This window comes from Rosa rugosa, chromosome 3 (assembly GCF_958449725.1).
Source record: "Rosa rugosa chromosome 3, drRosRugo1.1, whole genome shotgun sequence".
In the NCBI taxonomy this organism is placed as follows: Eukaryota; Viridiplantae; Streptophyta; class Magnoliopsida; order Rosales; family Rosaceae; genus Rosa; species Rosa rugosa.
Genome location: NC_084822.1, coordinates 12,995,813 through 13,011,455, shown reverse-complemented (window position 1 = coordinate 13,011,455; position 15,643 = coordinate 12,995,813). Strand labels below are relative to the sequence as shown.

At 38.9% G+C, this 15,643-nt stretch overlaps 3 protein-coding genes across 3 annotated transcripts in view; 1 reads left to right on the top strand and 2 right to left on the bottom strand.

Annotated features, from left to right (window-relative positions):
* LOC133736080 (TMV resistance protein N-like) overlaps positions 1-2,339 on the top strand; it is a 69,966-nt gene extending 67,627 nt beyond the window's left edge. The window contains exons 12-15 of the mRNA XM_062163515.1: positions 228-401; positions 1,243-1,409; positions 1,598-1,791; positions 1,872-2,339. The gene's annotated coding sequence lies outside the window, so the exon portion shown is untranslated. The remainder of the gene's footprint in view (positions 1-227; positions 402-1,242; positions 1,410-1,597; positions 1,792-1,871) is intronic.
* On the bottom strand, positions 352-7,530 carry LOC133736082 (uncharacterized). The gene is made up of 3 exons (XM_062163517.1): positions 2,403-7,530; positions 1,618-1,722; positions 352-677 (listed from the first exon to the last, which is right to left on the bottom strand). Exon 1 carries the CDS (start codon positions 7,424-7,426, stop codon positions 4,277-4,279), a length of 3,150 nt encoding a protein of 1,049 aa, XP_062019501.1. The 5' UTR covers positions 7,427-7,530; the 3' UTR covers positions 352-677; positions 1,618-1,722; positions 2,403-4,276.
* Positions 7,531-13,142: 5,612 nt separating this feature from the next.
* On the bottom strand, positions 13,143-14,713 carry LOC133736089 (cold-regulated 413 plasma membrane protein 1-like). Its single transcript, XM_062163524.1, has 4 exons — positions 14,475-14,713; positions 14,077-14,184; positions 13,892-13,962; positions 13,143-13,696 (listed from the first exon to the last, which is right to left on the bottom strand). Exons 1-4 carry the CDS (start codon positions 14,645-14,647, stop codon positions 13,443-13,445), a joined length of 606 nt encoding a protein of 201 aa, XP_062019508.1. The 5' UTR covers positions 14,648-14,713; the 3' UTR covers positions 13,143-13,442.
* Between the last annotated feature and the right edge of the window lie 930 nt (positions 14,714-15,643).

Genomic DNA, 15,643 nt, shown 5'->3' with positions numbered 1-15,643 from the left:
ATTTTCAGCGTCTGGTTTAGAATGATATCTACTTGATCGAAGGCATGATTTGAGAAAAGTGAAATCAAGTTATTTCACATGCAGTTTCCAATTAGTTTTATGTAATTGCAATTATTTTCTTCTTTCATTTGATCAGTTTCTTGTTTACCACTACATTATAATTAACTGAGAAATATTTGCCCTTGTCTATTGTTATATACAATTGATGCCTAAATTTGTTCCTGCAGGTATTGAGTATAGTTTCCTCCGGTGGAACCATAGCCAGCTCATCAGTTGAAACTTTGCATTTGCATTTTCATTGGCAGTAGTCTTATGACTACTGAAAGGTTTAAATAACAAGAAGTTGGGATATCTGAAGTAGTGTCTTCCAAAAGACGAAGCACAAGCTTGGCTTTAAAAAGGTCAGTAATTCTGTCCTTCATAATTCGATTTTTCGAACGAACTGGTTTTACATTCAAACAATGTATTGCTTTCTTTTTTTAAGAACTGATACTACAAGAAACATATAAAACTAAGACTGTTTGTGCCCCAATTGTCAAATTTGTTTACCAATTTACTTGCCTGCATCTCAGATTATCCATCACAATCTACACAAAATGGATTGGTTGCTTTGGATATATTGATCTGTCCTTGTGGTCAAGTGTGTCTCTGAGGTAACCAGCCTTGTCCAAATTTACCTTCAGAAAACCAAAAACTTTCCCATCAGATAAGCAGGTGTTGGAAACTATGAGTAGAGGGTATTGCTTCATTGCTATGGGTTAAAATAGAACATATGCATATATTATTGGCCATATCATAGATGTAGATGGTATTGGTCTCATAGCTAGGTCCTTAATGGACCTTTTTACTAGTACTGTAAAAATGTATTATTAGTCCTGAACTATGATAAAATCTCAGACTACTTAATTTCAATCAAGGTTCACAAGGAGAGGAAACTGAGTGATGATGGTGATTAGAGAATTCTGAAGTATTATGACATCTTAGATCTGTAGCTATTTATGGAGTTAAGGGAAGACCTTTCTCTATAAGTCAATGGAAACCAAAGTTAAATCAGAGGTTGGGCTAGGACAAACTGAATTTGTTGAGGATTGAAGGACAATATTTTGGTGTGATTGAGCTGATCGATGTAGAGGTTAAGTAACTTATGAAGGACACTGAGGTGCTTGTTGATTTACACATGGCAATAATTTTTAGTCCATCACCAACCCGTAGACATGAACTAATTTTGCTGTCAAACTACAGCACATTGTATGGGCTATCTATCCGGAGGCGATATTGGAGAATGGCAGCCTAATGGAGCAATGAAAGTTATAGACAGGAAAAAGAACATATTTAAACTGTCTCAAGGTGAATATGTTGCTGTGGAAAGAATTGAAAGCAAATACTTGCAATGCCCCCTTATCACATCGGTATGTCACCAACTTCTATATTGTACTTGTATGATAACAAGAGTACTTACCTTATTTCATGAATAAATGAGTTTTTGTTTGTCTTTGTGCTACATTTGAAATTTATTCTAGTTTCATGTACCCTTCTTTCTTGTTATCTGAAGTTATCGATAGATATCTTAACATCATAACTTTCATCTGGTTGGCAGATATGGGTTTATGGGAACACCTTCAAGTCATTTCTTGTTGCTTGGTTGTTCCTGACAGAAAGGCCTTGCAGGACTGGGCAGCTGAGCATCATTTGACTGATGACTACAAATCATTGTGTCAAAACCTGAAGGCAGGAAAATACATTTTGGATGAGCTCAATGAGCAGCTCAATAGCACATCTTAGAAACAGCAAGTATGTGGTCCATCGCTGTTGCTAAATTTATGCTATGTTGATTGATTAGTCATCTGACTTAAAACACATTTACATTGCAGCTTCGAGGGTTTGAGTTGTTAAAAGCAGTTCATTTGGAAGCTAACCCCTTTGACATACAGAGGGATCTCATGACTCCAACTGTCATTGGATTCTTCATTTGAATGACATGTTGACTATTTATGTATTTTATATGGATGTGAAATAGCCAATTATCAGTTTTGGGTTATTGGATTTATTAAAACAGCACGAGGCATCTCTATAGATGGTAAGAAACACATCCAGTTTACAGTCTTGGTTAAGAAATCTGTGTTTGTTGAGGACCACAGCATTTGAAGCATATTTCATACAATATGGAGCTTTAATGCATTTATAGGCATGTTATTGTTGGTGGTTCATGTAGCCTGCAATTGTTGCATTAGTAGTTATACAAGTCCTCTGTTCTGTTGAACATGAGGCTCTTTCATAGCTATGTGTTTTGGTTGCAAACTGACAGAACCTTTTATCAGATTTTTCAAGCTATTGATTTCCATGTGCACAAAGGAACTTATTTCTATATACGATTATCTTTTGGAAAGAATCCTGATACTTACTAGTTTCTCTCAAGTATTTCAATCGACATCATCATTGGAAAGTGTGTAAGCCTATCTGCAATACTGCAGAGTTACTCTTGAAGTCCATGAATTCTGAAACCAAATCCATAGTTTATATATCCCATTGCTAAAGTTTATCAAACAAACCGAGACCCTCTCTCTAAACTGTAGAGAGAGAAAGTAGATCTGGAAAAAAAACCCCTCCCCCTTCCCTTGTGCCCAATCTTAATCCCTCTGGATCTAGATTGAAGGCTTAAGCTTCTCCTTGATCCTTTTCAGCGTCCTCAAGAATCTGCTGCTCTTGTCTCACCTTTATGGTGTTCTTTTGCTCCCTTTGTGGTATTTTCTGGCTATGTCCAGTTCATTCCTGGCACTGTCCAGATCGGGAGGACATTGTTCCTCACCTCTTTTTGTCTTTCTCAATGTCAATCAATCCCACATCTTTCCAGATCTTTGGTTACCCAACCCCAAAACAAGTCTTCTCATTTCACTTTCAACCTCCATAAGAGCTACTATGGCTGCAATGATAAAGTGTAAGGCACTTACCTAAGGGAGTATGGGTGCTCAGCATGGGTTCGTCACCCCCCATTCTCCATGGTTCTGGTTCTCGGCTCTAGTTCTCAATCCTCTTTCAGCAGCCACAACTCTTTCTTGGTTTGGGTCTTGATGGTGGACAGGATAAGGTTGTTTTGAGGGATCTTCTTCCTTGGGTTGTTGGTTTTCATATGATTTGTGTCATGGGTTTTGATTGGCATCGGTTATTCAACATGGAACTACTTGGTGTACTGCTTCCGGCGACACATCAGCGATTCTACATGGTCGGCGGCGTGAGGTGGTCTGCAGTAGCTAGGTTTTCAGTTATGGATTAGGCTTGTTCTTTGGGCCTATGTATTAGTTTTTTGGGTCTTTTCCCGTATACCCAAAAAGCCTTGGTATTTTTCCCAACTGCCCAACACTTTGGTATTACGCTGTTGTTGATAGAAAAAGACTAACAGGGATGTTTTAAACAAACAAATGCCTTTTGTATCCTATGTTGACCTTTAGATTCTTCTACAGTTCTATTCAACAAAAGGAACAGAAAAAAACGTCAAAACAAAAACAAGACTAGCCTTCAACATGCCACATTTCGCCTAACGACTCCTTGTCTAAGCGGCTACTCACAGGGCGGAATTACTGCTGCTTGTCCTAATTTTTTCTGTTTTAAAACTGATTCTTTCAGATGAACAGTAAAGTTTTAGAACCTTGGATTTCCATGGGATGCATGCATTTAAATAGTAAACTATGAATGACAATTATCATGAACTGATAAAAACAAATGAACTTGATAAAAACAAATGATCTGATAAAACAATATTGGTTAAAGAAGTGGGTGAACAACCATCTGAATTTATTCAAATATACATATAGTTAAAACATTCAGAGCCTCATTCTCAGGTAAACAGCAAAAGCTATTTAGCTATCCATAAGAATGAGAACACCTACTTACTTGATGAAAGCACACTACTTCACACCTAGACAGGAAGGGAAGCACACTCCTATCATATTTGAGAGAAGACTCTTCTGCTATATTTTCTAACTGATTTTTTGCTATCGGAAGTATCCGATGCTTCTAAGAGAAGCTAAAGCTAGCTCCTTATATAGGGAGCGGAACTCAAACTAGAATTCAAAACATAAAAATGTACAGAACAACTCCGTGAACTCTTGCTTTTTTGAGTGCTCCTGCTGGTGGAGGTCGGTCAGGGAAAAGCAAAAGGTGAGAAGTGAAGTGTTTTTCACTTGTCCTTTTCCTTTTGAAAAGGAAAAAGCAAAAGTAGCTTTAGAAAAGTCTAAAAGTCTACAGTTGCTATTTTGGTGCTGATTCTTCACCTGTAGCTTCACATGTTCTCGTTTGTTTCATAATGGTGGCCAAAGACAAAGGAGTTGTTGTCTGCCTGGGCCATGCGAGTTGTTGTTGCATTGTCCTCGACGTCTGTATCAACATACATCTTGTGGTGGTTGTCATTTTCAAGCTTTTCCACCCAGCGCATGCATGCCATTGTCGAGTCTATCTCTTTTCTGGTTAGAGATAGGTATAGGTCACTGCTGACTACGTCAGGATGATCGTAAGCAGTGATAATTGTCTTTTCTCCTGCTGCCAGGAAGGTATTGTTGATATCTTCAGAGATGATCTTTTTGATGTAGTCAAGAGCCATGGCCTTCATCCAAGGGATGCTAGAATTTGGTTGACCATTGTATGCTACACAGGCTGGTTGAAGATATTTTCTTTGAATAATTCTCACATAATGATATGGAGGAATATATTCAACCTCACCGTTTGCCTTCTGGATCCATTCTGGAGGAGTGGATCTGAACTTCAGACGAAGCATACAGTCATTTTTCCTGATGTTCTTGACTGTGTTGACAATAATAGGCGGCAAACCTTTTAGATCATCATTAGTTTTAGTCCACAGATTATGGACAAATCCATTTTCAACAAGCCAAAGCTTGTGTTCTTGGGGATGTTCACTCTGAACATTTACCAGATACCTTCCAACATATGGTCCTGCGACGATGAAGAGAGTTGGAGGAACTAGGTTTTCAGGGTTATGCCTTCCTATCAGACTATGGAATTCATGCCAGTCTGATTCATTGAGTGCCATGATAGGGACCCTAGTACTTTCTGGACTTTCAAGGAAGGAAATTTTATCTTTTCTTACAGCACTCTGCTGTGTATGAAGCTCTTCACCTTGTGGTTTACCATTTTCGTAGAGTTCTTCAGCTAATGCAAAAAAAGCTGGGAACATCAGACCACTGCTTCTTTCTTGAAAGGCAAATAAGAGATTATCCATGATTTCCTTCTGGTGATAGGCTAGTCTCCTGCCAGTTCTGAACACAGGAGTATCAAAAGTTCTTAATTCATAATTAAAAACATTTATAACTCCACTTGGAGTCAGTCTGCTTTTTGGCAAAGCAGCAGCCATCAATGGTCTTGATGTGCCTTTACCGTCTGCCGTTTGAGACGGGCTAGCCAATCCTTTACCCTGGGATTGATCAGTTGAGGCCAAGCCTTTTGGACTTAGCAGAAACCTTTTAAGAATTTTTTCTTTGGTTTCTTTAGGATCCTCTTCAGGTTCCTGTTCTTTCCCAGTCCTTCTGCTTCTGGGATTACGACCTTCGTCGTCGTCTCTTTGGCTGAACATTGCCATCTCTCTGGTCAATGCGTCTTGAAGATAGTTCTTGTTTCCTGCAATTAATTCAACAGTATAATCATATTGGTTAAGAAATAATTGCCAGTTTGCTAATCTTCCTCTATCAGCAGCTTTATCAAGTTTAAAATTTTTGAAATTCTTTACTCTAGCACAATCAGTGCGGACAGTAAAGGGTTTTCCAAGATAAGCTGGAGAATTTAAAATCGTTTTCTTGACAGCCAAAATTTCTTTTTCCCCTGTGGGATAATTCAGTTCTGCAGGGCTGAACTTGCCACTACAAAATTTGCAGATCTTTTCAATGTTAGTTCCAAGCGCTCTCGCCAGAACAACACCGGACCAGTAATTATCACTCGCATCTGTCTGGAGGATAATTTCATCATTCTCTTCTGGTTGTTGAAGAGGAGGGAGGTTTTTGCAGAGATTTTTTATCTGCTTCACGATCTTTTCATCATCTTCTGTGAAGTTCCATTTTCTTTTGGAACTTGTCTTAGGAGATAACATTGCTGTTAACCCTGAGATTTTAGGGATGAAGTCTCTCCCATAATTTATGACACCAAGGAATCTCTCTAGACTCTTAGCATCAGGAATTCTGTCTGGGAACTTCCAGATCTTTTCAAGAATGTGTGGTTGGAGCTTTATGACTCCATTCTTGATGTTTATCCCTAGGAAATCAACTTCATCAAGGATAAAGAAGATTTTCTTCTCGCCTAGGATAATTCCATGCTGAACTATCAGCTTTACTACCTCATGGAGGTGTTTCATGTGCTCTTCTCTGTTTTTGGAGAAGACCAGGATGTCATCTATGTAGACGACGCAGAACTCCGCTACATGCTTGAAGATGTTGTCCATCTTTCTTTGAAAGATTGAGGGAGCTTGCTTCAGACCAAAAGGCATTACTAGCCACTCGTAATGACCTTGTGGTGTTCCAAATGCAGTGAGAGGAATACTCTCAGGATGCATCTTGACCTGCCAGAAACCCGACTTTGCATCGAATTTCGAAAAGACTTTGCCTCCTCTGAGCTGGTTGATCAATACTCTTACTTGGGCAATTTGATAACCGTCTTTGACAGTCTTCATGTTGGCATCTCTGTAGTCAATCACCATTCTAGCTTTGCCTCGTAGATTTTCTGCATGATTTCTCACGTAGAATGCTGGAGCATGATGAGGGCTAGTGGAAGGTTGAATTAATCTCTTCTTCAGGAGATCTTCAATATCATTTCTGAATTCTTTTTGATCTTCCTCTTTGTACTGAGGAATGGCTTTGACATGACAGATGACATTCATGTCATGCAATCTCAATTCACAGACCACTGGGTCTTTTTCCCAAAACTTCTGAGGATCTACATCGATATTCTGCTTGAATAGTTTCTTGATTTTTTCAAGAGTGGGAATTTTTTGAGACTCAAGCTTGTTCTGAAAGTGCTTGAGGTTATGCTCATGGATGAAACTAGCTTCTTCATCTTCACTAGCTTCTTCTTCTTCAGAAGAAGATTCTGATTCTTCAACAAGCAATTCTTCTTGTTGTTTGATTTGGAGTATGGGCTCAAATTTGGGTTTGTAGGGGGTAAGATCACCACTATTCTGTTGCGATCTCTGATACTGAGTAGTAAAACCGGGACCTACCACACTTTTTGCCTGTGTGAGTCGGTCTGCCCAGAACACCCGTTCTCCTTTTCTGAAGCCTATCGCTTCTTCATCCTGAATGAATCGTTGTTGGAGAATAAAATCATTTCTCAACAAGAAATCAGATCCTTGGCCTTCAGATTGCCAAACATTCTGGATGATAAATATTCCACCACCAATGGTGATCTGAACATTTTTTGCTACTTTCTTCATGGTGAGATGGCTCCCATCAAATGTAACACCAGTAGCTGACTTTTTCTTATCTTCTTTCCAGAGTTCATCTGGAATTGCAAATCTCTTTGCAACAGTAAATCCCGATCTATGAAGCATTCTTTGTGATAAGTCTTCTTAGACTCTTCACAAAACATAGGGAGACCATTCTTTTCATGACAAAAGCAGTAGTCACAAACGAATGTACCAGGATTCACCTGATATGAAGACATGAAGGATTCTGTCTTGCTTTCTTCCCAGTTTTTGATTTTCAAAACATTCATTTGTCTGGATTCGAAGTACTCTACTTCAGAATCTATCTCAGACTCATCTGATGAAGTTTCTTCTTCAGACCAGGCAGAGTAGACTGACCTGTCGTCTTCTTCATCATCAGAATAGGCTATTTCGTAGCCTTTCATGTTTGCTACTTCTACTATTAGCTCATATTCATCAAAGAGAGCTTTAGTAGATCTTTTACCCTTTTCCGAGCATTCATTGGCATAGTGCCCTTCAGCTTTACATAACCAACATCTGCAAGCTTTCTTGCTTGGTTGTTTATGATGATGAGTATTCTTCTTTTTCTTGAAGAATTTCTTTTTTGGATCTTCATCTTGTTGTTTCTTGTCATTGGAACTTCTCTTGAATTTCCAATCCTTCTTCTAATTACTCTTTTTGAATCTTTTAGAGTAATATTTTTCTTTTTTCTTTTTTCTGTGGAATTTGGATTCATGACATCCCCAGTTTGTAGGCATATCCAGTATTCCATAGCAGAAATTTTCAACTCCTTTGAGTTGTTTCTTGGCCATCTTAGCTCTAAGATCGGCTTTGCATTGCTCCTTCAGTAATTGCCGGATTCTGTCGGCAATTCCTCCAACTGAAAATCTTTCAATTGGTTTCTCAGCTATGCTTTCTCTCACAGTCGTTCTCCATGGTTCAGGGAGCTTTCTGTGCAATAGATTAACTAGATCAGTATTCTCTAGTTCACCAATTGTATAGTAATATTCCTGAAATTCATTCAGATATTCTTCGAAATATCTCATGTCACATATTTTGAGAGCATAGATATTCGACTTTGCCGTTTCTTTGGCTTTCTCACTCAGATTTGAGAGATCTCCACAGAACTGATAGTACAGGGGTACTGCAAAATCATACGGAGACTTTGAATTTTTGATTTCCTCAAGCCAGTCTCTTCCTCTGGCAGTTTCTTTGAAGGATAGGTAGTACTTTTTTGCCACTCCGGTGAGAGTAGTTTCATAGTACACCTGCAAATCTGGTGCTTCAAATTTGCCAAGGGTAAGTGCAGAAGCCATCATCAGGCTATCTACCCATTGGTCAATGGTTTTTCTTTTGTCTAGACACTTGTCTAGATTCAACCAGATGCCGTAGTTCGTGATAGGAACTCTTGGCAGATTGTCCTCTGGGACAAATCTTTGGGAATTTCTTTCCCCTTTTTTACCCGTGGGGGCTTTCTGAAATGGGAGTTTTGTTTCTCTTGTTTCTCTTTTTATGAAAGTTCTGGAGCTTTCTCCATCTTCCATTTCAATACCTTGATAAGGAAAGACTTTTCTCGTCTTTCTGAATTTGAATTCTTTCATTTGCTCGATTAGTTATTCTAATCGTTCAGGATTTTCACAATTCTCAGCTTCTTCATAAAGATCATAGAGCCTTTCAGCTCTGAACATGTTGACTGGTCTGCTTAGATCAGCTTCCAGATCTTCTTCTGATATTGGCTCTTCAATAGTGGGTTTTGTACCACTGACACTAGCTTCCCTAGTGCTGTAGCTTCTTCTCAGAAGATTGTTGTTTATCCTGAGGTTCTCAGGAGAGACATCACTTTTCCTGTGATTGTCGAAGTTGAGGCTGATTTCTCCAGTTCTTCTACTCTCGTAGATTTTTGCTTTTGCTCTTTCCGGTAACTTTTTGGGACCGGATAATTTCCATTCAATAGGAAAAGTTACTTCATTCCAAGCAACTTTGTGAATCTGTTGTGAATGGTTCTTCTGGCTGGTGAGGAATCCAGTAGTGAGACCAGGGATGTTGGAGATCCGTGTCTTGGGCTCTACTGTGGTGCTCATCAGTTTATAGTATACTCGGTATACTATCGCCAATTCTTGCATATCATCTTTCATAGATATGCCATCTGTCTTGACTCTCAGTCGGAGACAGTGGGCTGCATCCTTCAGGCTGGTGGTGAAGTTGGGGAAGCAATTGAAATATGCCACTTGATTGCAAAGTGATGCTTCTAGAGTTCCCAACATACTAGCTTGGAAGTCTGTCAGTCTGTTGTCTTGCAGGACACATAGGACTGAACAGTTGATGCCTTCTCTTGCCAAAAGTTTTATGCCGACTTGGACTGCTCCAATGTGCATAAATTGATACTTCTTTGCTTGTGCTCTGGCAACTTCAGCTGGGGTGATCATCAAGAGATCTGTCTCTCCTGCTGTTGAGGAGGTTGTGAATTCAAGTACTTTGAAATGATGGCTGTCCATCAGGTCAAATGTTCCCCTTCTGTAGATCTATTTGAAATCTAGCTTTGGAATTGAGGCGTTTTTTACCTCATGCTCGATTTCGTTGTATTCAAATTCTTCAGAATTTAGGAGTTGGACTCCTTTCTTCTTTCCAAAGATGCTTAACATCTTCATTTCTCTTTTTTATGTTTTCTCCGGGTTTTCATACCGGATACTAGTCTGACTAGTAGATGGTTCCAGAAAAATCATGTTTGGAACACAATTTGTCTCTGGTTTTTCTAATGGTTTAAATTCATTAGTCTTCTTTTTTACAGTAGGCACTTTCTTGTCTTTCAGTATAGAATCCAGCGTTTTTTGCTGTTCTTTGATTTTTCTACTAACACTCGTTAGTTTTTCTTCTTCCGTTTTTGGAAGATCCTTTATATAATCCAGTTTGTTTTCCAATCTTTCCAATTGGTGGATTATAGCAGGTAGTTTCTCTAGATGAGTTTGACATCTAGATACTTCTAGTAACAGCTTCTGATATTTCTCATCAGAAGATTTCAGTAGAGAATTTATTTTCTCTAATAACAATTCTGACATTGTCCCCATTAAGGAGGGGTTCTCCTTGAGCTATTTTACAAGCTCTGATACCAGTGAGGTGCGGATCTAACCAATGCTCAAATAATCAAGAGGTTTTTGTTCATCTTCCAGAACATATAAGAGATTATCTATCTCTTCTTCTATTTTATAGATTCCAGTCTGAAGTCTATAAATAATATCCCAATAGTTGGGAGAATCTCTATTAAGGCTATCTCTATAGGCTTTTAGTTTTCTCAACTTTTCTCTTTCCTTTTGCAATTCTTTGCTTGTGTTTTTGCAGATAGCAATCAATTCAAGCCTGTCTACAATCGAAATTATGAATAGTAAATTATACTGTTTACCTTTTGAATTTAGAGGATGATTGTTAACTTCGTATATATATTCAAATAAAACTCTGATGAGCCCACCACGTTTCTAAAACAAAATAGATAGTAAAAACAAACAAATTTTATGAAAGAGACATATGCATATGCAGACTCTGACGAAAGGAAAAAGCTAGAGAAAAAGGGTACTAATGGTAGAGATTTTGAAAAGATGGGTAGGTAGGAAAGAAAATGAGAAAAGGTTGTGTAAGGGGGAACAAAAATAATATACTGAGGTGTATGAGAAGTATTTTCCCGGATTTGGGGTGTATGAGCATTAACCCTAGTTTTTTTTTTACAAAAGTCAATTTCCTTATACTGGCTTTCTGAACCCAGTTGGAAATTAAGTTTCCTTTTCGTTATTGTCTGTTTAGGCTTGTCCATCGGACTTACTAGTTGGTTCTATTTTCAGCCTTTTTGGCTAGTTTGGGACAGCTTAATTGATCCCCATTTCCCAAAAAAAAAAAAAAGATTTCAAAGGCCACTGCCTTATCGCTGACAATAGGTAATGAAACGAGTTCCTTCAAGAATCCTTTGGGCCACATATTGTGCTTCTTCACCATGAAAGAAGATGTAGTCTTGCACCGGGTTTTGCTCAGAGGGTAATACATATATGAAAAGAATAGAACAACTTTAATTTAGGGTCCAAACAAATTGAAGGTAAAAATATAAAGAGAAAAATTCAGTCACCGTCTTTAAACTATCCTGCGAAGGCCAATTTGATACCCGAACTCTCAAAAGTATCAATTTGATAACCAAACACGTATTTTGACATCAACGTGATACTTCCGTCAAAAATTTCTAACGGGGCCGTCTGTTTACTGACATGGCAAGCACGTGGGTCCTATGTGATATTTTTCTCAGGGGCAGAATAGTCTTTCACTACTAAGTAATTAAAAAAATAAAAAAATAAAAATAAAAACACAAAGCTCTCTCTCTCTCTCTCTCCCCCCCCCCCCCCCCCCACCCCTTTGATCGGCGACTCCTACACCCCAAAAACACCAAAGCACAGAGCTCCTCTCTCTCTCTCTCCTCTAATCGGTGACTCGTCTGGTTTGATTGGGGAGGGTTCTAATTTGGCGATCACTGAGAGGGCGACGACGAATTTGAGGGCCTTGGTGACATTTTCTGGCAGGAGGGATTGGGAATTTGAGGAAGACTTGGAGGAGTGAGAGGAGAGGTAGGAATTGATGGTGGAGAGGGCAGATTGCTAGTAGAGGTCGAAGTTGGTAAGGGCGGTCTTTGTAGAGGACGAAGTTGGAGATTGAGCCTCCGAGGCCGCCGCTAATTCTGTTGGAGGAGCGGCTGCTGGCGAAGCTAGCGTCGGAGTCGCGGTGGCGGAAGTGGTCTAACAACCTTGATGGTAGCGGTGGCCGTGGGTTCATCGACGGCTTGGGTCGCCGGCTGCCTCTGATATTGACCGTGAAAGTTTTCAGGTGGGATTCCAATTTTGGGAGTGGAGATGGGAGATTAAAATTTTGGATTAGAAGTTGAATTGTTTGTTCTTGTTTTCAGACATTGTTTGTTCTTGTTTTCTCAATTTAAATTGGATTAGAAAAGTTGTCAAATTGCTGCATTTGCATGTAATGTGAGATTCTTGATGTTGGGGGCATCTATGATCCATGTAACTCTCCCCTTGGCTCTGTCTCATTCATAATCAACAATCAAAGAACCATAATCTACAATTATGGATAATTGAACTTTAAATGTCTTTTTCTCTATTTCTAGTTTGAAGAAGAATCAGTTAACAATCCTTCAGTGTTGAATAACCTTTGTTATTTGGTTGATCTTGAAGTCCGTATCTCATGTCCTTTTGCTGTAAAGATGCAATACATGAAGATCAATACCTCTGTACCAATCCGCCAATTCTCGTAGTGTTAAAAATGGCTGATATGGAGAGATCTTTCCAGTTGAGAATGAAAAGGATATAGATGGGATATGGGATTTGCAGGGAAAAAAGGCCATGATTGGGGTAGTGGATACGGATTCATATGAGAATGAGAGTTTAATTGTTAGTTTGGGTATTTTCTGGGATTCAAAGAGTTCTGTGTTTTAAAATTTTTTTCTTTCTCTCAATTTGCACAGAATCTGAATAATGCAAAAGTTAGGTATCTCAATGATGCTTTGGGCTGATTTCTCTCTTTCTTATGTTCGTCATTGATTACAAACTTATAGGCAAAGAAATTGTTCATGTTTTCACCCAGTGGTCGGGGCCGAGCTCACGTTCGATGCATAAATCGGAATTTAGTTTGGGGTGAGTGGCTGGTGGTTGCGGCAGTTTAGTTAGAACAGAAGAAGAAGAAGAAATGAAAAAAAAAATAAAAATAAAAATGAATTAACAAAAACAAAAGGGTAAGTTGGTCATTTAATTTCTTTTTTTGTCTCCACGTGCTTGCCACGTCATCAAATAACGGAGCCGTTAGAAATTTTTGACGGAAGTATCATGTTGATATCAAAATACGTGTTTGAGTATCACATTGCTACTTTTGAGAGTTCGGATATCAAATTGTCCTTAGCAGCATAGTTTGGGGACGGTGACTGAATTTTTCTCAAATATAAAACATCACAAAATCTACAACCCCCAAAAGAATATCAGAGTGCAGGGAACTATAGGATGTCAAGGACCAACGCCCAAACAGGGTAGATGAACAGACAAATTATGCCGACAGTGTTTGATACGCCACGGGGTTGTGTGAAAGCTTTTCCGAATCCACCGGATGCCCGGATGTGTTCTTGCAGCAAGTAAGCTGCAATGACGAGACATATTGCAACGCCGATCCAGTCATCCCTCACAGTGGTTGCAATTAAACTCGGAGCCACAACCATTAGAAGAATCAGCGCAGCCGGCAATTCAGCCCATTCTGAAGTTTCCATCATAATTATTACCAAAGACAGTAAAGAGAATCCTATTAGAACCATGCTAGTTTTATTTTGTGCAGGTATAACTCATAGATGCAAGCAAAAATATGGATCAACTAGCCATTTTAACACAAACTGCTTCTTCTGCAGTAGATCAAACCATAAAAGATCATAACTCCATAGTATAAACACTTTACCTGGGAATCGTTTAGGGAAAAAGAGTCGCAAGATAACCGCAACGAAGGCAATCCAGCTTCCAATTTCTCCCCTGCATAATTAAACAATTATAGCTTTTCAAAAGAATGGACATGAAAGACAATACATAGGAATCATGATAGGATATCTATACAATAGAGCAGCTACACTCGGTGGTGAAAATCACCTGAAGATAGAGAAAATTAGTGACGGAAGGCTAAAGAATATGTACGGGATTAACAGCCCTGTGAGGATGTTTGTTTTCCAGTTTGTCCGATCCAAGACCAACAGATAACTACAGCAAAAACCAAGAATGAACAGGTTAAACACGTTCTCAGATCAGAAGTGAAAATCAAAATATCATAAGAGTACATAGCAAGTTCAGGAATCAATACCCAAATTGAAAATAGGAAGGTGAAACAAGATCAAAGAAAACTAGAATAGAAATCAATCTCAGCTAGACAAGAGACACATAATAGATCAAAAATGATCACTACCCGGAAACATACATTATTCATGAAGCACGACACAGAACCCACGAACTGGATTCGTAGAAATATAATGAAGCAGTGTAGAGTGACATACATTGCAGCAAAAGAAGCGATCCATTCAAGAAAAGTGGTACCAAAGCCTAAGCTTCCGAGGTGGACGGCATGATTTGCAAGCTTCTTAGCAGCAGCAGCAAGGTCTTTGAAATCGGAATTGATCAAATCGCCGGAAACCGAGTCAGTCTTCATTCTCAAGTAGCCCTTCCCCATTTTCTACGTCCGTGTTTCCGATCAAAACACAGAGAGAGAAGCGAAAGATGACTCGAGAAACACAGAATGGTTTGACCTTCAGATGCTCTTATAAAGGAAAGCGAATCTAGTGAGCTGTTCTGTTGAATCTGAGGTGCCACGTGTCAGTGTGGACTCTCACCAAAAATTTTTGGCCGGTGATCAATTGCCACAGCTGTGTTGGTGATGTCGACTGAGTTATTACTTTATTTTCCATTGTTTTCTTACGGAAGAAATAATTTTGAGTAAGACTATCGTGTCACGTAAGTATATTAATATATTAATTAGAGATTCGTTTTAAATTATACACTTAAATTATATTTTTATTTTTTGTAAATTGGATATTGAAATATCGTTTACAAATTATCCTATTGAAGTTTCAACTGTGTCGCTTGGAACGTTCGACTCATCCAAGCTATTTTCTGTGGTTGGACTGATTTGCTGTACTAGTCCTTTATAATTGTATTTTTAATTGTCTTACGTATATTAATTACCCGATACAATCTAATTATTAATTCAACGACAATATTATAGCTTGCCACGTTCAAGCTTGATATCTCAGGCATCATGAAAAGCCAAAATATCTTGGGGTTCTTATCCTATTTTGGGCCGATGCTTACGCCTTGTTAATCCAAAACAAGAAATATCTTGGGCATGTTGAGAGAAAATAATGTTATCCGGACACTGTGATCAGCCAATCGTTCTCATTTGTGGGGTTTGTGTTAGGCCGCTGTTGTTCTGTACTAGTGGTTCTCGTTGGCTTTCCGACTTGCTCGTTCGCTGGCAAGTTTTGTTGCTTTTATTTCATTGGCTTCCATCGACGTTGGTTACTATTCTTCCATCTTTGTAGAATTGTAGGCGTGTTTTGGCAGTTCGCAATAAATGGATCGAATGTGTTGCAGCATGCCTCGGTGGTGGGGGCTTAGACCAAATGATGATCCCCTAGTGGAACTATTCATCCAAATGAGAGGACTATAA

Coding starts and splice junctions, on each gene's coding strand:
- LOC133736089 (XM_062163524.1), bottom strand. CDS start 14,647: ATGGGGAAGGGCTACTTGAGAATGAAGACTGACTCGGTTTCCGGCGAT. Junction 14,185..14,474: donor ATCGCTTCTTTTGCTGCAAT/GTATGTCACTCT, acceptor TTTTTGCTGTAG/TTATCTGTTGGTCTTGGATC. Junction 13,963..14,076: donor CTAATTTTCTCTATCTTCAG/GTGATTTTCACC, acceptor TTAATTATGCAG/GGGAGAAATTGGAAGCTGGA.
- LOC133736082 (XM_062163517.1), bottom strand. CDS start 7,426: ATGAAGAAAGTAGCAAAAAATGTTCAGATCACCATTGGTGGTGGAATA.